The following is a 20,629-nucleotide window of genomic DNA, read 5'->3' as shown; positions in this document are numbered from 1 at the left end:
AAGATTTGGAATATGATATACATCAGAGAATGACATTTTTAGAGTGCAAATCGAGCCAATCCCTGCTAATGGCATGGGAGTGCCATCAGCAGTCATGACAGATACAGAGGGTGCTGATTTAATGGACAAGAAGGAATTTGAATTAGGTGACATATGATGTGAAGCTCCAGAATCAAGGACCCATATAGAGGAAGATATACCTGGTGTACTACTATAAGGCAAACCTATGTGTGAGGAGGCTGACATGGCGTGTGGCTGCGAGGCAATGAACTTCTGAAACTACTCTGTGAGTGTAGCAATAGAGGTACTAGGAGTGCTTCCAGAATCTGCAGGTGGAACAATAGCTGCCATGTTCGAAGACATAGAGTGAAGAGGTCGATGAGGTTGGTTGCCAGATTTCCAGTGAGGAGACTGATTCGGTGATTGCGCCCTGTTCAACAATTTGGGACATTGAGCCTTCCAGTGTCCCTTTTGCTTGCAAAAATTGCATTCGTCGTAGCCAACCTTAGCTTGAGTCTTGTGTTGATTGTTGGAGGCTGGCCGATGAGGAACTGCAAAGACAGAGGGATTCGGAGAAGGAAGAATCCCCTTTTCCGCCCCCCCCCCCCTTTATCAACACGAGACTTCAAGTGAATCTCTTCTGCTAACAACTCATTAACCACCGAATCAACCGACGGAAGAGGACTGCGATGCAGGATTGTACCATGAAGACCTTCAAACTCGTCTCGAAGAGCCATCAAAAACTGAACTAGACGTTGTGCGTCTCTCCGAGCAATTAAGGGGAAAATGCCCGTAACTCCGCTGATTCAGTCAAAGCAAGCTGATCCCACAGATTAGACATAGCAGAATAAAATTCTTGAACGTTCATGCTATTTTGTTGAAGGGCCCGAATGTCAATCTCCAACTGATACTGCTTTGCGAAATTAGACTGTGTATACAGCCTTTCCAAGTGCTCCCAAACTTCCTTCGCCGTCTCATATTTCGCCAATTGGATACCAATTGATTGTTGAACTGAGTTGTTGATCCAAGTGATGATTTTCGAATTGTTGGCATCCCAAAGATCCAACTGGTTTGCAAAGCTCTCATCCTTATCGTTCTTCGGTTTCGTGGAAGTTCCAGAAACATAACCCCACATACGTTTCCCTTTTAGAAATTTTTTCATAACATAATGCCAATATGAATAATTCTGCCCATTCAATTGCACATTGATGGACTGAAGCGAATCATCTTTTGCGCTAGCCATGACGAACAATCGAAATCCAAATAAATACACCGAGATTATAATCTTAGCGCAGCCAAATCGAGGGAACTCAAGAACCTGGCTTTGATACCATGATAATTTTGCAAAATAGACAAAGAAGATTTGAGAGATAATCAAAATGGAGGCTAGGTTTTCATTATGTCAAAAGAGATAAAAATAAGAGTACAAGAGCAACAAAATATATAGCCAAAATAATGAGAGGCTAAAAGACTAAACTACCCTTACATAATAATAAAACTTATATTATTAACATTTCCGACTAGGTTTTGGAGAGAGAAGATGGCTTGTGCGTGGGTTTTGAGAGAGAAAGTGGGTTTGAGAGAGAGGGAGAAGAGTGGAATGTTAATTTACAATAGTACCATTGTTTGTCTGATGTATTTCGGTTTTAAATTTAGCTTCCATATTTAATTAGTTAGCAATTGTGTTTCCAATACTTTGTTTTTTTTTTTAATAATTTTTTCCATACAAATTAGAAAAATTATAATCCTATATTTTTGCACACTAATAGCATAAAAATCATAATTTTTAAAAATTCTCATATATAAAACAATGTCACGTGCCATAAAAAGAAAATCGAACTCTCTTTAACTAGTCATGAACTCATGAGCATAGTGGAAAGGCAAGACGTCACCAGGGTCGACTCAATTCCTTTTGAGGCCTTAGGTATAAAAAAAATTTGAGACTTTATTTTTGAAGGATGTGCTTGTTGTACTAAAGGAAAGAGCTGCCACACACGGAAAAGGCACCTAATATCACTATGCACCCATGCAGATGGGAGGGCCTACGTATTGGGAGGGCCTACATATTGGGAGGGCACATTTCCATTTCAATTGTTTACATTGTTAGAGTTCACCTACCCGACCACCATTACCTAGCAACTTATCATAAATGCAGTCATTTAAATGCATTGTCTTATTTGTTGTAATAATAAAGTGGTTCTGAAAAAAAAAATTGTTAATACATTTATTCTCTATAAATAGAAAAATAATATGTGCATGGCATCACTTTATTTTATAAGCATTGCATGGTAGTTAAAAGGTTAGTTCTTAAATATTGATTCTAGATTTGTTTATTGTTTATATCGGTTTTGTGTCATTTTCTGACTTAGTGTTGTTTTGTTATAATATATTTTGCTATTTAATAGTATATTTGGTTATGTTAAAATTTTATGAGTTTCATTCACTTCTTTTGTATCCACATTTATTCTATTTCTTAACTTATATCTTTGACTTTTTTCATTTGTTTTTATCATCTCCTATTTTTATTTTATTTCTAGATTATTCACTCACATGTTGTCAATTTTTATTTCTTTAAAACTTTTTTCTATAAGAGATTAATCTTATTTTGTAACAATTTTATAACTTTTATCATATAAAATTAATTTATTTGGTGGATTGGAAGAATATTAAAAAACACTTCTCTCTTTTTAATTCATATTTACAACTATTTAAGTTGGTTCTTAGAAATAATATTAAAGCTTTTTAAGTTTGTTCTTTGAAATAATATTAAAGCTGGTTATTTAATGTTTACATTAAGATTTACTTTTCTTATTTTCGTAGTTAAGTATAGTTGTGTTGGAGTAATCCTTATATAATTGGCAAATGACGTGTGTTGTTAAGAAATCATTAAACAACTTTTCTCTTCTGTTACGTTTTTTGCCTTGTCAGTTATAACAGATTTTTAGTCAGTTAAAACAGAACTGATTTTTCTTTCAACACGTGAAAGAACTGGAGCTGTAGCTATATATATCCAGGGGTTTCATTAGTTGAAGGAGAGAAGAAATTCAGAGGTTTTGAGAGGCTTAGAAAAGAGAGAAAGAGAGAACAAGGGTTAATTTTCTTTGTACATTGTTGAGTGTGTGAGAGTTTACTGTGGTGTAAACTAAGTGCTCATTTTTTTAGTTGTACAGAGTGTTCAAGAACCTTTGGAGAGGAAGAAGGGTTGCTTTGTATTGTAACATTGATTCATTATAGTGGAGAAGTGCTCGGACTGAATGTAGGCCTTATTTTAAGGCTGAACCAGTATAAATCTTTCTGTGTGATTCGTTTTCTTCCCCTTTCTTATTGTTGTTCTCTAAGTGTTTGTGTTTTAGTACACTTTTCTGTGTATATTTGTTCTTGGTTTGTTTTGCAGGTGAATCTTGGAGCCTTGGGGTCGTGGATTGCTTTACCACGACAGTGGTATCAGAAGCTCAGGTTGCGGAGATTGAAGAACAAGGCTCAGATTAGATTCTTGATTACTACACAGAAAGAAAGGAGAAGCAAGGATGTCGACATTGCGTTTCGATCTCGACAAGTTTGACGGAACTGGGGATTTCAGTCTTTGGAAGGAGAAAATGATGGTTGTTCTCATACATCAGAATCTTGATGGTGCTCTTATGGGAGAAACCAAGCTTGGTGAGAAAAAGAAGTCTGAAGAAACATCTGAAGAGACAAAGGTGATGATGAAGAAAGCCAGATATGCAATTGTGATGCATCTGTCAGATAATGTGTTGAGACAGGTAATAGGAGAGGAGTCTCCTGCTGGTATGTGGTCGAAACTTGAACAATTATATATGACTAAGACTACATCTAACAAAATATATCTGAAAGGAAAATTCTATATATTCACAATGGATTCTTCTAAGACCTTAAACCAGAATCTTGATGATTTTAACAAGATTATTTTAGATTTGAGTAATATAGGTGAGAAGGTTGATGAAGAAGACCAAGCTATAATACTGTTATAGAGCTTACCTAATCAATTTAGAGAACTCAAGACAGTGATTCAGTATGGTAAAGAAACTCTGAGTTTGGAAGATGTTCTGTCTATTTTGAAGACTAAAGAATTTGAGTTGAATGTTGAGAAAGGCAAGAAAGAAAAAGATTAGTCTTTGTTCATGAGGGGAAGACAACCAAGAAGATCTTTCAGTAAAGGGAAAGACAACTCAAATCGGAGGTCTCCTGCTCGATCAAAGTCAAGAGGAAAAGAAACAAGAAGGTGTCACCACTGTGGAAAAATTGGACACCTTAGAAGGTTTTGTTGGGATTTGAAGAAGAAAGGGAAAGACGATCAACACACAGATGAAACTACTGCACTTGTAGATGGAACAAGTCTGGAATATTCTGATGGAGAAATGTTTAACGTGACATCAACAAGAGACATAACTGAATGGATACTTGACTCAGGATGTACCTATCACATGAGCCCAGTAAAAGAATGGTTTTTTTATTTCAAGAAATTGAACAATAACAAAGTACTCATGGGAAATGATCAAGCTTGTCAAGTAGAAGGAATTGGGTCTATAGCAATAAAACACTTTGATGGGGTAATAAGGATTCTTGAAAATGTGAGGTACATACCAGATTTAAGAAGGAATTTAATATCAATTAGTGCGCTGGATTCTCAAGGGTTGTGCTTCAAAGGAAGTGATGGAAATTTCAGAATCTCACAAGGTTCAAGAGTAATAATGAAAAGCATCAAAAAACATGGTTTATATGTACTTGTTGGTAGTACTGTCACAGCTGGTGAAGCATCTATGGCCAAACATGATAGCTCAGAGATAGTAGTTTGGCATCAAAGGCTAGGCCACATGAGTGAAAGAGGTATGACTGAACTTTGTAAACAAGGTTTATTAACTAACATAAAATCTTCTTCTCTGCCTTTTTGTGAAACATGCATTAGAGGTAAACAACACAAAGTCAAATTTGGAGTTGGAAAACATAAAGCATCTCAGATTGTGGAGTATGTTCACTCGGATCTTTGGGGGCCGAGCAAAATAGCTACTCAAGGTGGAAATCGCTATTTTTTGTCCATAGTAGATGACTACAGTAGAAAGGTATGGATTTATCTTTTAAAACACAAGAGTGATTGTGTTTGAAAAATTTAAAGAGTGGAAAAATTATGTTGAGAAACAAACTGGTAAGTTGCTGAAAGTTATTAGGACAGATAATGGCCTAGAATTTGATAATAAGGAATTTAATACTTGGTGCAAAAGGGAGGGGATAGAAAGGCATAGAACAATAATTCACACACCACAACAAAATGGGGTGGCTGAGCGAATGAATAGAACTCTTTTAAATAAAGTAAGATGCATGCTTATAAACTCTGGTTTGCCTAAACAATTTTGGGGTGAAGCTGTCACTACAGCTGCCTATTTAGTAAATAGAAGTCCAAACAGAGTAATTAGCCTAAAAACCCCTGAAGAAAAATGGTCTGGTCATCCCCCATCCCTAAGTCATTTGAGAATATTTGGTTGTGCAGCAAATGCACACCAAGACACTGATAAACTAAGTTCAAAATCAGTAAAATGTTTGTTTCTAGGATATCCAAGTGGTGTTAAAGGTTTTAGGCTATGCTCATTAGAACAACCAGGGTACAAAATAATTAACAGTATAAATGTTGTTTTTAATGAGAAAGAATTTCCACACTTGAAAGAGAAAGGTAGTGTTTCATGTGATGCAGGAAACCCAGGTGAACAAAGTACCAGTACAGAGATAGAGTTTACGTCAGTTAAGTCTCAAGGAAAAGAAGACGAGTCTACTAGTCAAAGTGGATGTCAGGAACCTGAGCAACATCCTGATGATGGGAAACCTCAAGAAACTCTTGCTAATTATCAATTAGCTAGAGATAGAACCAGAAGGGTCATTCGTGTTCCTTGCAAATTGGGAGAAGCAGATGTCATTTCATATGCTCTGAATGTGGTGAGACAACTTGATGAAAGTGAGCCAACAACATATCTGGAAGCAATTAAAAGCAGAGATTCAAAGTGGTGGATTAAAGCTATGAATGAAGAAATGGACTCCTTAAGGAAGAATAAGACATGGGAGTTAGTTTCAAAGCCTAAAGACAAGAAGATAATTGCTTCTAAATGGATTTATAAGCTAAAAGAAGGGGCAACAAATGATGAGGCAAAAAGGTATAAAGCAAGACTTGTGGCAAAGGGCATTACACAAGAAGAGGGGATAGACTATAATGAAGTATTCTCACCAGTAGTTAAGTATAAGACTATAAGGATCATGCTAGCTTTAGCAACCCAGCTAGATTTTCAAGTGGAACAAATGGATGTTACAACAGCGTTTTTGAATGGAAAGCTTGAAGAAACCATTTTCATGAGTCAGCCTGAAGGTTTTGAGGTGGAACAACCAGGTGGTGAACTTGTATGCAAGCTACAGAGGTCTTTATATGGTCTGAAGCAATCTCCTCGTCAATGGAATAGAAGGTTTAACAATTTTGTGACTGGTTTGGGGTTCAAGGTCTGAGTTTGATACTTGTTTATACTACAAGAATTTAGAAACAAGTGATGTTGTTTTCTTACTCTTATACGTGGATGATATGTTACTAATTGGAAAAGAAAAGCAACAAATTGTTTGGCTAAAAGGACAACTCAGTAAGGAGTTCGAAATGAAGGATTTGGGTACAGCAAAGAAAATTCTTGGCATGGTCATTACAAGGAAGAACAAAGAGGAGAAGTTAATTATTTCTCAAACTGGATACTTGTCAAAGGTGCTTGACAGATTCAACATGAGTAATTGTAAACCTGTCAGCATGCCTATTGCTGGGCATTTCAAATTTTCAAATGATCAATGCCCAAAGACTAATGAAGATACAATAAAGATGGAAAGTGTTCCTTATTCAGAAGCAATAGGTTGCTTAATGTACTCAATGGTGAGTACCAGACCTGATCTAGCCTATCCTATAAGTGTACTGAGTAGGTATAAGGCTAATCCAGGCGAACCTCATTGGGAAGGTTTGAAATGGTTGTTAAGATACATCAAAGGCACTTTGAATTATGGATTGCACTTCAAGAAAGCCAAGGGACAGATTCAATTGGAAGGATTCATGGATTCTAATTATGCAGCAAATAGAGACAATAGGAAGTCAGTAACTTCATTTATTTTCTTGTTGAATGGAAATTGTATTTGCTGGAAAACTCAACTACAACCTGTGGTGGCATTATCTACAACTGAGGCAAAATTTATGGCAGTAACTGAAGCTATTAAAGAGGGAATTTGGCTTCAAGGCTTACTCAAAGAGCTAAAGATGTTGAAGGGACGAGTTACTGTATATTCAGATAGTCAGTCAGCAATTCATCTCAGCAAAAATCCAGTGTACCATGAGCGTTCGAAGCACATTGACATTAGGATGTACTGGATAAGGGAGAAAATTGAAAACAAAGAGATTGACTTGGAAAAGGTCCCTACTGAAGAAAATGCAGCAGACTTGGGTACTAAGGTGTTGCCTTTGAACAAGTTAAAACATTGTTTGAACTTGATTGGTCTTGAAGAATGATGAAGACCGAAATTCGAGTATACTTCTCCACTGATCTAAGGAAGTGTCTTATGCCAGTAATATAAGGATTAAGGTGGAATATGTTGGAGTAATCCTTATATAATTGGCAAATGACGTGTGTTGTTAAGAGATCATTAAACAACTTTTCTCTTCTGTTACGTTTTTTTCCTTGTCAGTTATAATAGATTTTTAGTCAGTTAAAACAGAACTGATTTTTCTTTCAACACGTGAAAGAACTGGAGCTGCAGCTATATATATCCAGGGGTTTCATTAGTTGAAGGAGAGAAGAAATTCAGAGGTTTTGAGAGGCTTAGAAAAGAGAGAAAGAGAGAACAAGGGTTAATTTTCTTTGTACATTGTTGAGTGTGTGAGAGTTTACTGTGGTGTAAACTAAGTGCTCATTTTTGAGTTGTACAGAGTGTTCAAGAATTACTCCAAAGTGTTTGTGTTTTAGTACACTTTTCTGTGTATATTTGTTCTTGGTTTGTTTTGCAGGTGAATCTTGGAGCCTTGGGGTCGTGGATTGCTTTACCACGACAAGTTGTTTATAGAAGATTTTTAATGTAAAATTAATTTTGAGTTATCTCAAAATAGTTTTAAGCTAATTTCCTCAATACCTATTTCTTATACTTTGGAGGTGTTTTTTTTGTATCTATTAAGTTCAACTTTTCATTTTAATCATGAGTTTTATAAATATTATTATGGTAGTAATGTATATATTAATATGTTATTGTAATAAAGTCTTTTTTAGACTTTACAAATGGAAATGATAAATGGGTTTATATATATATGGGTTTTTTCAAAACGTTTTTAAAAAAATCTGGAATATTAATAATTTTTTTTAAAATATGGAAAGCTGATTAAAAAGTTTCCCAATATGGAAAATTATAGAAAGTATAAATATTGAATCTCCATAAGCAACTAAAATGAGTGCAAAAATTGCTAAAATTTACGATAAAAAAAATCTACACGAAACCTCTGCATTTCCTTTCCGCCGATCACCAACCGTCTGCATTTCCTTGCCGTCAATCAAGAATTTTCTCCAGTTCTCCTTCATTTTGTTGACGTCGAAACTACAATTTTTTTTTTATTGCAAGATTTTGCCTATGATAAGAACTGCATTCTCCAAGATCACCATCTAAAGTCCTCTTTCTTGATTGGATGTTTGGGAGAAAGGTAATTTCTATTTAAAATTTGTATTATGATATGATCTTAATAAATAATTTTTCCATTTGGTTTGATATAAATTTTATTATGGAAGGTCTACATTTTTTAAGCTAGTTCGTCATTTTAAAAATTTTGCTTGTTATTCATATTTTTTTTTGCAAAAGTAACCTGACATTTGAATCCCTGTGTTTTTTTAGTTAGATTGTGTAACTTGATACCTGGCTAAATTAATTTGAGGGAGTTTGAAGAATTTGCTTTGGTTTTTTGAATTGTTGCCTGAAACAGGAAAAAAGTAACCTAGTATTTTTGTCCCTTTTTTTTTTAAGTTGGATTGTGTAACCTGGTACCTGACTGAATTAATTTGAGAGAGTTTGATGAATTTGTTTTGGTTTTGTAAATAGTTGCGTGAAACAGAAAAAAAGTAATCTGGTTTTTGAATCTCTGCCCTTTTTTTTAGTTGGATTGTGTAACCTGGTACCTGGCTGAATTAATTTGAGAGAGTTTGAAAAATTTGCTTTGGTTTTGTGAATTGTTGCCTGAAACAGGAAAAAAGTAACCTGGTATTTGTATCCCTTCCCTTTTTTTTGAGTTGGATTGTGTAACCTGGTACCGAGCTGAATTAATTTGAGAGAGTTTGAAGAATTTTCTTTGATTTTGTGAATTGTTGCCCGAAATAGGGGTGTTCATTGGTTGGTTTGGGCGGGTTGGGTGAATTTTTGACAAACCCAAACTTATAATCGGGTTGGTACTTTTCAACCCGTAACCCACCCAATTAAAAAAAATTGAAGTTCAACTCGACCATCGGTTTAACCCGCCCAAACCGCCGAAACTTTTTTTTTATTTTTTTCTAAAAAAATCATTTTTTTCACTAATATTTTTTATTATTTTCTCTATTTTTAGTTTGCATTTGTAACTAAAATAATTGTTACTTTAAAATATAGGGTCTTTTATAAAAAAAAAAATTTGAATTTAGTTTTTATATCTATGTAATTAATAATTAAATAAATATAAAATAAATAAAAAAAAGTAGGCAAATCCTTAACTGGGCGGGTCGGGTTACATTGGGCGGGTTGCCAAAAATTTCAACCCGCCCAATATAATAATTGGGCGGTTTGAAATGAAGGTCGGGTTTTTCAAATTGCATTTTTTGTCGGTTTTTTCGGGTTGGTTTGGGCGGTTTATTCGGGTTGGGCGTGTTGCAAAATTTTTTGCACAACCCTAGCCCGAAACAAGAAAAAGGTAACATGGTATTTGTATCCCTTCCTTTTCTTTGCATTGGATTGTGTAACATGGTACCTGGTTGAATTAATTTGAGAGAGGTTGAAGAATTTGCTTTGGTTTTGTGAATACTTGTCCAAAATAGGAAAAAAGTAACCCATTTTGTATCCCTTCCTTTTTTTTTGAGTTTGATTGTGTAACTTGGTACCTAACTGAATTAATTTGAGAGAGTTTGATGAATTTGCTTTGGTTTTGTGAATAGTTACCTGAAACAGGAAGAAAGTAACCTGGTATTTGTATCCCTTCATTTTTTTAGTTGGATTGTGTAACCTGGTACCTGACTGAATTAATTTGAGAGAGTTTGATGAATTTGCTTATATTTTGTGAATAGTTGCCTAAAACAGAAAAAAAGTAACTTGGTATTTGTATCCCTTCCTTTTTTTGAGTTGGATTGTGTAATCTGGTACCTGACTGAATTAATTTGAGAGAGTTTGAAGAATTTGCTTAGATTTTGTGAATAGTTGCCTGAAACAGAAAAAAAAGTAATCTAGATTTTGTATCCATGCCTTTTTTTAAGTTGGATTGTGTAACCTAGTACCTGGATGAATTAATTTGAGAGAGTTTGATGAATTTGTTTTGGTTTTGTGAATAGTTTCCTGAAACAGAAAAAAAAAAAGTAACCTGGTATTTGTGTCCCTTCTTTTTTTTTTAGTTGAATTGTGTAACCTGGTACCTGACTGAATTAATTTGAGAGAGTTTGATGAATTTGTTTAGGTTTTGTGAATAGTTGCATTTGGTGTTAAAATTGGTACTTTTTTGTGTAACCTGGTACATTAACTCTATTATATGTTTTAGGAATGGATTTCATTAAAGCATTGATTCATTATGGAGGAAAAATATATGAAAAGAAATGCTACTCGAATTATGAAGTAGTTGGAGTACATATTCTACCAAAATGTTCACTTCAAAATCTAAAGAACTTGATTAAAAATGAATTAAATAGTGGATTGGAAGATGTTGAGATAACCTACCAAATAGATAAAAGTGACCGACCAATCAAGTTGTTGACTGACAACTATGTCATTTTTTATATGTACATGAAGAGAAGTTACAACTCTGTAAGTGAGTTACCATTGTGTATACAAGGATGTAATCATGCTTCGTCACTAGATATGGTAACCATTTTACAGTTAATCATGTAAATTCATTTTATGTACCAATAAAATACAAAAAATAAAAAAGTAAGCATGAACATTCCATTTTAGATAAATAGTGCCCCTTAACAATATTTCTAGTTGTGATGTACTATTATTTCTACGTCAATCACTTTTATTTGCATGTTATAATATATATTTTGACATTTTTTATACTTTCAAACTAAAATAAAAATGAAAAAATAAAATTATTCCGAATTTCAATTTTACCCATATTATATATGTATATTTACATGTATTGAGTATACAAAATAATAAACAAAATGAAGAAAAAAAAAGATATATGTTAAAAAATAGATATATATATTTTTTAAAATCCTTTAAATAAATAGGATGTAATGATGAAAATATACTCAAAATAAAAACACAAAATTCTAAATACCAAACTAATAAATAAAATATGGCTTTATTTGAAGAAAAAAAACTTTAAAATATGGAAATATTTTCCCACACAATTAGCTTAAGTTAGAAAAAAGTCATAGATTAAGAAAAATCTTAAAAAGTTCATATTTATGAAATAAAAGTTAAAAAAGTCATACCTCACATAATTTTCACATGATAAATCTAGTTTCTAACTAAAGGGAAACCTAGATTCTTTTTTCGCTGATATTTTCTTTTTCTTTCGTAATTGAATAACTCTTTTACTTATTCTTTGTTATTTGATGTGAATGTATATTTTCAACATATTGGTGGGAATGTTAGTTCAAGGTTGCAGACTTTTAATTTTTTTGTCACTAAGCTTTTTTGTCTAAATTTCTGAGGACATCTCTTTCTCATATTAGTTACATTGTTTTATAATGTAGCACATGGATTGATTTAGCATGCCCTTTGGTTAGACGATCAACTTTTAATATTAGATATATTCATTCATCCTAATTGTACTTTATTGAATAATCATACAGTCTATTTCGACAATAAAAAATCCAATTTTTTGGAAACAAAGAGAAATACATTTATTCCTCTATTCTCACCTTGTTGAAGCTTTCCAATTCTCTCAATTCCTCTTAACATTTTCTCAAGCATGTCACTTCTAATCAGATCAGAATATAGTAAACCAATTCTAAGCTTCTAAGCGTTAAAATTATGCAATCATAATATTCTCCATCGTTTATATATAATTAATCAAAGTGATTGTATTACTATTAATCATCATTCCTTAGTTAAGGTCTCTTTCATAGTACTTGTACTATCGTGATCACCATTACACTATGTTTTAATTCAAGATTAACAAAAAAACAGTGTATAACTTTAACATAATTTGAAATAGACAACAAAAGTCAAGCAAAAATAATAATAAAAAAATGGAACGCCTTTTAAAAAAATTAATATTACATATCTTCAAAAAATAAAGAAGAAGTTAAGATAATGATATAATTTTTGCTTTTAAATTCTTGTTTATCCAAATTTTGCATGTGTTACTTTTATTATTATTATTTTGGTAAAGTATTAGGTATTTTTGTTTTGATAATCTTTTATAGAATTTAAGTTCAATTTTCTTTTTATCCAATTGATATTCTATTTGTAATCAGTTATGTCATGCATGATTTTGGACAAATTTTGTGTCACCTTTCAACCCTATTCCCATTCTCACCTTTTTCTCCTTTGGTTTTTTTCTACATTATATAGTGTTGGTATTGATTTGAAAAAATATACAAATTCAAAAAAATAATATTGAATAAGTGAGAATTTATTTTGTTTTATAATAAAATAACTCAAGTAATAATGAAATTAACTAAGCAGACTATTCTCAAGTAAGCATGTAAAAACAATACACTACAAATTATAAATATAATTTTATATTCGTAACTCTATACTAATGTACTTTACTAAATTAGTAATTAGGCCATACACTTTAATTAATAATACATACATTAATAAACTGTAAATTCAAAATCTCAAGCTTTCCATAAACAATAGCATATGATTTATGCTATCTCACAGTGTAAGTGTTCAACATACACACTTTGTTAACCAAAGTAGCTATGAAAAAAAGGAAGAAGAAAAAAGAAAGAAAGATAATTGCTAAAAATAATATTTTTTAGAGCGACAAAACTGGCTAATAATAGAAAATAAATGCCACTAAATAACTGAAAACCTAACTAGACTGACATACATAAGACAGCCCCTAGACAAGACTCTACAGGCCCCCAAAAAAATTGATACCAAACCAGAAATAATGGACACTCTAATCACTAGAACATGATCTCTACTAGAAAAATTGGTAATAGAAATAAGACAAATTTAGATCACTCCACCACCGGTGCTTTCGTGTTGTTTTTGTTGCTATCTTCGTCCACAATTTTCGGCAAATCTTTCTCACTTTGGTTTTGCTTGTGGTGATTTTCCTCGGTGATTTTCTGCAACTCTTTTTCACTCCTTGCTATTAGACGTTTGGCAAAATCGTATGTGGTAAGCCTAATGCTGCAATTAGAGAAAGGAAAGAAGAACAAGTCAAAACACAAATAAAGTCTTCTTCATAAAATGGATCATATACATGATACATCACCGTTTCTACTCAAAAGTTCCTGATAAAGTTTACGTTCGTACTAGCTCCATAATAAAAAAATAGCATGATATTTAGAGTGTTCCATGTGGCCATCAAAAATGGAGCTAATATGTTAAATTATAAATCATGAGGCAAAAAAAAACACAAGATGAAACACCTGCTGTTTGGTAGAGTTTTTAAAGCGTTGGGCAAGAAACCTCGGTATAGTCCTACAAGTCCATCTCGAGCCACGATTCCTGTAAAACCAGAGCAGATACAATAAATCCAAATGTCCCACCAACAAATGGTGGTAATGCTTAAAACACTTTTTCATCATCAACCTTGATTCCCTTCAGCCCTATTTAGAGGATGATGGGGATACATGAGTGTGTTTTGAAGTAAACATCTTAACAAAAATGGCGGTCTGGCCAATCAAGATTAGCTCAATCCATTAGGATTCAAGGGGTGTACGGGGAGGGGAGGGAGTCAAATTCTAAGATGAATATGATTGTATTACTTGTATTTAATTAAACAAAAAGGCTTTGCTAAAAAGTTGGAATAAAAGCAAAATGGTGTGGTTTCAGATTATCAAATATTTACCACTTTGCAGGTGGTAAATATAACAAACTAGTGCCTCAAACTAACCTGGAATGGCATCCAATACAGTCCTGTAAGGTGTGCCCCTCATTTGCATCTGTCTTCTCACAGTATCCAAAGGATAACACGTGAGTGTGGCGAGCGAAGCTGACACGAGGGCTGTTATCATCGATGCCTCAGCTTTTTTTTGAAAATTCTCTGGCAAAGACTTCTTAACCCTGTCGCCCACATATAATACAACAGTGTCAAATGAAAATGGCATAGTTTGTTTTCTCTATTTTAGTATATGATAGATGAAAGGATAAGCGAACTCACAAATCGAAAACACAAAAGTTGACAGCAATATATGGAGCTATTCCTATTAGAGACGGCCCTAAACCATAGTAAAATGCTGCTACTCCTTCCTCCTTTAGCATGCTCAATGCAATCTGAAAACAGCACATTGAAATTTATCTTACTAGGCTTATATGAAGAGACCATCTTATCATATATGTATGCAAAAATCATACCTCGGACATTGTTCGATAACCTGGTTCAACTGCTAGGCGTAACCTCAGGACATCTAGAGGATATGTCATCTACAATAAGGCAAATAACATGGAATGCTAAAGACATGCATAAACGATGAAATGGAATTTCAAAGTGAGAAGTATCCAAAGATATAAAAACTATATAGCCTTAAAGCAGTATGAATCCTTATTATACTACTCACAAAAGTTGATGTCATGCCTGCACAAGCACCTGCAGAAAGTCTTCCAATGAGAGAGAGCTCTCCATCCTTTCCCCTAAACAACTTCTGCAGACCCAAAAATTTAGGTCATTTAGTTCCATATGCATGTAGTGATGCAACAACATTTTCCTGAATTTGATTGATAGTTACCTTGTAGGTTTCATACGCAAAAAGTTGGACGGCGCTATAAGGTATGACCCGTATCACCTATACAATTTAAATATATATATATATATATATCTCAAAATAGATGTAGCACAAAAAACCTTATCAATAGTAACTTGGAAAATAAATTTTCCAATGTCAATGGAATTCCTGTTTCCAACAAACCTGAGGGAGATTGCCTTTCCAGTACCCCTTTAGCCCCTCTTCCTTCCCTATCATTGTTATGGCCTGCAGGATATGCACTTTTATTTGACAATAAGAGGTGATCATATGGAGTGAAGTAAAGCAACAGGCAAAAGAAATAAAAAGAACGGTGAATCCGTCACATACCTCAATGAAGCCAATTGCCTTCTTCGCACTTTCTTGTCCAACTCGTACCCCATGAGTCTGCAAACAACAGCAACTTACTATCAATTATTGGCACTAAGCAATCACCAATTCCCAAGGTCAACTAAAATCCTCAATAGTACTAGCAAAACCAAACCATTCTTGGAAAAATAATAAACAAGAATGTAAAATTCTCGTCGACAAAATAACAAACCCATTTTTCTTCTTCTTGTGAATTTACCATATTGTAAGTACAATGATAAGCTCCAAGTCAGGTTTACATATTTTAGAAGAAAGAAAAAGTAAAAGTGTACACGTGTCATGTCTAGGTATGTTTAATGGGCTGAGGTGTCTAGTTTTAATTGTAAACTGTGTCACTAGTCTATAAATAGAATTAGTAGTGGTTTTGGAGGGGAGGCAGAAAATAAAGCGAGAATTGACTTCTGTGGAGAGCCCAAATCGCTTGAACGTTTGGAATAGGAGAGAACAAGCCTCTCAAAAGCTTGTGTATTGTATTTGAATTCTTTCATCTTAATAAAAGTACAGAGAGGAATTTGATTACCAAAAAAAGCTTATCAAATTGGTGCGGTGAGCTACGGACATGGCACCCAAGAAGGTAATAGAACGATTGGAGGCTTTAGCCAGCCTTGAAGAAGAGATGGAGGCTATGAAGCTGGAAATAACTGCGGTGAAAGAATCTATTCAAGCAGTCGGTAGATAGATGCAACAACAACTTCAAAGCTTCTTGGAGTCCCAAGAACGATCAAGAAGAGCTCGAGAATCGGGAGATAACACGGGAAAAGGGTTAGAAGGCAAAGCTCCTGATAGAGGAGCATCCAATGTCCGAGGCAATGGGTCTAGGGCAGCACCAGAACAAGAAGATAGGAGGGAGAACTGCATTCCAGAAGACATTAACTCAGGAAGATCCCAAAGTTACACCCACCAACACCAAGAACATCAATTGAGGAAATTAAAAATGTCGATCTTTGATGGGGAGAACCCAGATGGCTGGATTATGCAAGCCGGGAGGTATTTTGCTTGTTACAATTATGATGAAAGCGAGAAAATTGAAGCAGCTTTCATTTCATTTTCTGGTGATGCCCTCTTGTGGTACAAGTACGAAAACAAGAAACGAGCCTTTTTGAGTTTGGAAGAAATGAAAAGATTGGTTTTACGCCCCTTTCGTGATACCCACACAGGATCTTTGTATGACCAATTCTTGGCTGTGAAACAAGAAGGAACAATTCTAGAATACAATAAAATTTTCATCAGATTGTTGGCTCCATTAGACAACATATCGTTCAGTTAGGTACTTTCATTAATGGATTAGTGCCTTCAATAAGGACGGAATCGAGAATCCAACGACCCAGAAATGTGGATGAAGCGATGGAAGTAGCACAAGACATCAAGGAAAAGTTGAAGGCAGCTGCCCAATTCCGATAGAAAACACCCTGTTTCAATAGCACCACGGTGCAATTTTCAAGCGCTATACAAGGGAGGATCCCAACCAAGACCAGCTACACCAAACTGATGGGAGAGGTTAGAAAGATTGACTGAAAACCAGATTCAATACAAAAGAGAGAAGGGCTTGTGTTTCCGATGTGATGATAAATCGTCTTCCCTGTAAACAAAAGGAGATGAACATCTTGATGGTTCCTGAAGGTTCAGAAGATACAACGAAAGACACAGCGGAGTTAGACTCCACAAAAGTTGGAAATTTTGTAGAAGTGTCCCTACATTTGGTGGCTGGTTTGACCTCTAACAAGACTATGAAAATCAAGGGCCAACTCGGCTTTTGTGAGGTGGTGATTTTAATCAATTCCGGGGCTACTCATAACTTTATTTCTCAAGTTATTGTAATCAAACTGAATCTTCCAGTCACCAAGACCAGCGAGTACGGAGTGACGATGGGAAATGGAGATTCCATGAAAAATGAGGGGGTTTGTAAAAATTTAAATGTCAACTTCCAAGGGGTAGAGATTTGGAATGATTTTTTTCCCCTGAAATTGGGAAGTGCGAACGTAATTTTGGGGCAATGGCTCACCGCTTTGGGAATGACTTGCACATACTGTAAACTTCAGATCATGGAATTCCAGGTGGGAAACTAGCGAGTAATGTTGCAAGGTGACCCGTCTCTTGGTAGAACATTGGTTTCACTACAGACAATGACAAAGACTCAAACTCTACAAGCTAACAAAGATGGGTTCATAGTTTAGCCCAACCAATTGGCAACTAACGAGGGACCACCACAGCTCACCACTGAGTTTGCACTTAGAGGGGACCCAGAAAAAGTGTTTAAGCTAAGATCAAAGCAGCAAGGCCCATCAAGAAAATCTGAAGTTTTGATAAAATGGAAGTCAATACCAGACTTCAAGGCTACATGGGAAGATTTCTCCACCATCCAACGACAACTTCGAGCATTTCACCTTGAGGACAAGGTGAAGGTTTTGAGGGGGTAATGATAAGCTCCAAGTCAGGTTTACATATTTTAGAAGAAAGAAAAAGTAAAAGTGTACACATGTCATGTCTAGGTATGTTTAACGGGCTAAGGTGTCTAGCTTTAATTGTAAATTGTGTCACTAGTCTACAAATAGAGTTAGTAGTGGTTTTGGAGGGGAGGCAGAAAATAAAGTGAAAATTGACTTTTGTGGAGAGCCCAAACCTCTTGAACGTTTGGAATAGGAGAGAACAAGCCTCTCAAAAGCTTGTGTATTGTATTTGATTTCTTTCATCTTAATAAAAGTACATAGAGGAATTTGATTACCAAGAAAAGCTTATTATACCAGGGAAATATAGCAGAATATCTTTATTTTAGAGTGTGGTTAGACATGCAATATTGACTTAATAGTAACATATTATTCTATGTTAGTTGCCCTAGTTATGAATTACTATCATTCACTAAGAAGTAGACAGTCAACATTTGGCTGGCATAAAAGAGTCAAGTGTAAGAATATTAAGATATAATGGGTAAAATTATTAGGCTGTTCTTGACTACCATGCCATTATGCTAATATAATACACAATACAATAGCAAACCAACCAAAATTTTAACAAGGTTTTCATTAACAAATTAACAATTTTGCTTTGGTGAACAACAATTTAACAAGCCGACCCGATTGTAAAAGCCCAAGTGTATAGGTGAAGACAGATTCTGAAAGTGCAGAATAAGGGAAAGTACACACAAAGAACAAACAAGAGAGCCAGCAGGATTTAATTTATACTTCATATCAGAAACAGCTACTATCCGATAAATCCAAAATAAACATTAAATGTCATGTTTCTGTGTAATTTTTTATTAGAAAAAAAGTGTTTCCTGCAATGTTGCCCATAATCAGGAATATGTTTATTTTATATTATAAAAAAGGCACTAAACAGAACACAAGATAGTCGAGATGTGGAATCAAACCTAATCCAATACTTTTAATAATTACAATTAGAGACAATTAAATAGCATAAACTTTTATGTCCACCTTTACGAAAAAAATATTTAAATTTCAGAAGGAAAAAAAACATATATTATGTTTCTGTGTAATCTTGAACAAAATCAGAAAGAGGACCTAATTAGATCTTCTGAATGTACATAAACAAGGGAAATTAAAAACAGAGCACAACCAAAATAACCCAGGATACCTAATCTGGTATATTAATTCAAAATAAAAAAATTGCACCCCTTTTTTTTCATAAGAAGCATACAATCCTTGGTCATCTTAATCAGCTATAATAAAAAACTGAAAATTCTATACCTTAAAACCCATACATCATCGAGTCTCAGCGTCCAACTATTCAAAATTATCAATTTCCCTAAAACAACCAAATTTCATCCCACATTTTCTCAGAAACCGAAAGAAAAATAACCAGAACTAAAATCAGAACCAAAATTCCAACAAACAAGGCTATACGCAATAGAATTAAACCAATTATTTCATTATCACCCCAATAATTTGAAAGAAAGAAAAAAAGTGCGAAAACAAAAACCTGCATAAGAATCTTGATACGGTCAAGGGGAGCAGTGAAGGTCTTAGCAGCGGCACCAGCGACAGCTCCAGCGGCGAAAAGCGCGGCGTCTTTGGGGACCAAAGCGAGAATAGCTAAGGGGTGTTTAACGAGCTGAGCCGGTGTCGGTGCGAACTCCTTCTGTTCACCGTCTCTCTTATCCACAACCGAAAGGGAGGCGAAATTACAGACTGTGGGAGCAACACTAGTCCTCCTACTCCTAGCGCCAGCGCCATTGAGACTCAAGGTGAGGCCGAGGCAAGGGTGGTTGTTCTTCCAAAGCGAGTGGTCGTGTTCCGTAGGGTGAAAGGAAGACGGCGGATTTAGGTCTGGAATAGTCCGCCATGAAAGTACGGCCTTTTCTTCCCTCATAATACGAAGAGAGGAAGAAGATAAGGAGAAAGGAGGGAAAGAGGTAAGGTAGTTGCAGAGAGAGAAGTCCGCATAGGCGGGTAATGCTAATAGCCTTATGGGTATTTATACATTTTTTCATATATATTCTATTTTTTTATTTATTGTATAAATTAAAATTTTTAAGAGGTTATGGATTATCTCTTCTATATAATAAATGTGTAGATAATGGAAGTTTTTTGTTTTAATAGTTTTTTATTTTGTTAAGGTTAATTATAATAGAATATTCTTATATTTAACCAAATATTATTATAGTTAACGGTAGTTTTTAAATACTTAAACTTAAATAAAATAAAATAAATAATTAAAAAAAGTAAAATATGATATTTTTGAGATATTTTGTAATAATAATTATTTTAAAATAATTAATAATTAAACAAATTAAAAATAAGATATTTTTCAGATATTTTACCATAATATTTATTTTAAAATAATAAATAAATAAACAAATTAAAATATGATATTTTTGAGATGTTTTATAATAATAATTATTTAAAAATAATAAAATTATATGTTTTATAACTTAAATAAATATTTAATTAAATTTAAACCTACTTATTAGATTAATATTATATTAAACATATAATATAATTTACTGTGAATTATCAACAAATTATTATTTTTTTTTTAGGCAAGAAACTTAAATTTAAAATTCACGTATAATATTTAATATTAGATTAAACATATAATATATAATCTCTTATTGTGACTCCCAAATTCATAATCTAGAACAAACATAAACTTAAACAAAAATAAATAAATTATTTAATTAAAATAAGATTTTTATTTCA

The 20,629-nt window shown here is 33.9% G+C and overlaps 1 protein-coding gene across 1 annotated transcript; it reads right to left on the bottom strand.

Annotated features, from left to right (window-relative positions):
- Positions 1–13,005: 13,005 nt before the first annotated feature.
- LOC133801102 (probable envelope ADP,ATP carrier protein, chloroplastic) lies at positions 13,006–19,886 on the bottom strand. Its single transcript, XM_062239248.1, has 10 exons — positions 19,410–19,886; positions 15,438–15,494; positions 15,273–15,335; positions 15,093–15,149; positions 14,925–15,008; positions 14,722–14,790; positions 14,528–14,640; positions 14,261–14,430; positions 13,794–13,872; positions 13,006–13,551 (listed from the first exon to the last, which is right to left on the bottom strand). Exons 1-10 carry the CDS (start codon positions 19,797–19,799, stop codon positions 13,377–13,379), a joined length of 1,257 nt encoding a protein of 418 aa, XP_062095232.1. The 5' UTR covers positions 19,800–19,886; the 3' UTR covers positions 13,006–13,376.
- Between the last annotated feature and the right edge of the window lie 743 nt (positions 19,887–20,629).

This window comes from Humulus lupulus, chromosome 9 (assembly GCF_963169125.1).
Source record: "Humulus lupulus chromosome 9, drHumLupu1.1, whole genome shotgun sequence".
Classification (NCBI taxonomy): domain Eukaryota; kingdom Viridiplantae; phylum Streptophyta; class Magnoliopsida; order Rosales; family Cannabaceae; genus Humulus; species Humulus lupulus.
The sequence above is the reverse complement of the archived record's forward strand: the minus strand, read 5'-3'. Positions and strand labels throughout refer to the sequence as shown.

Excerpts from the sequence above, each read along its gene's own strand:
- LOC133801102 (XM_062239248.1), bottom strand. The coding sequence starts at position 19,799 with ATGAGGGAAGAAAAGGCCGTACTTTCATGGCGGACTATTCCAGACCTA. Across the intron at positions 15,336-15,437 it reads AGGCAATTGGCTTCATTGAG|GCCATAACAATGATAGGGAA; the intron begins GTATGTGACGGA and ends CATATCCTGCAG. Across the intron at positions 13,873-14,260 it reads TGTATTGGATGCCATTCCAG|GAATCGTGGCTCGAGATGGA; the intron begins GTTAGTTTGAGG and ends CTGGTTTTACAG.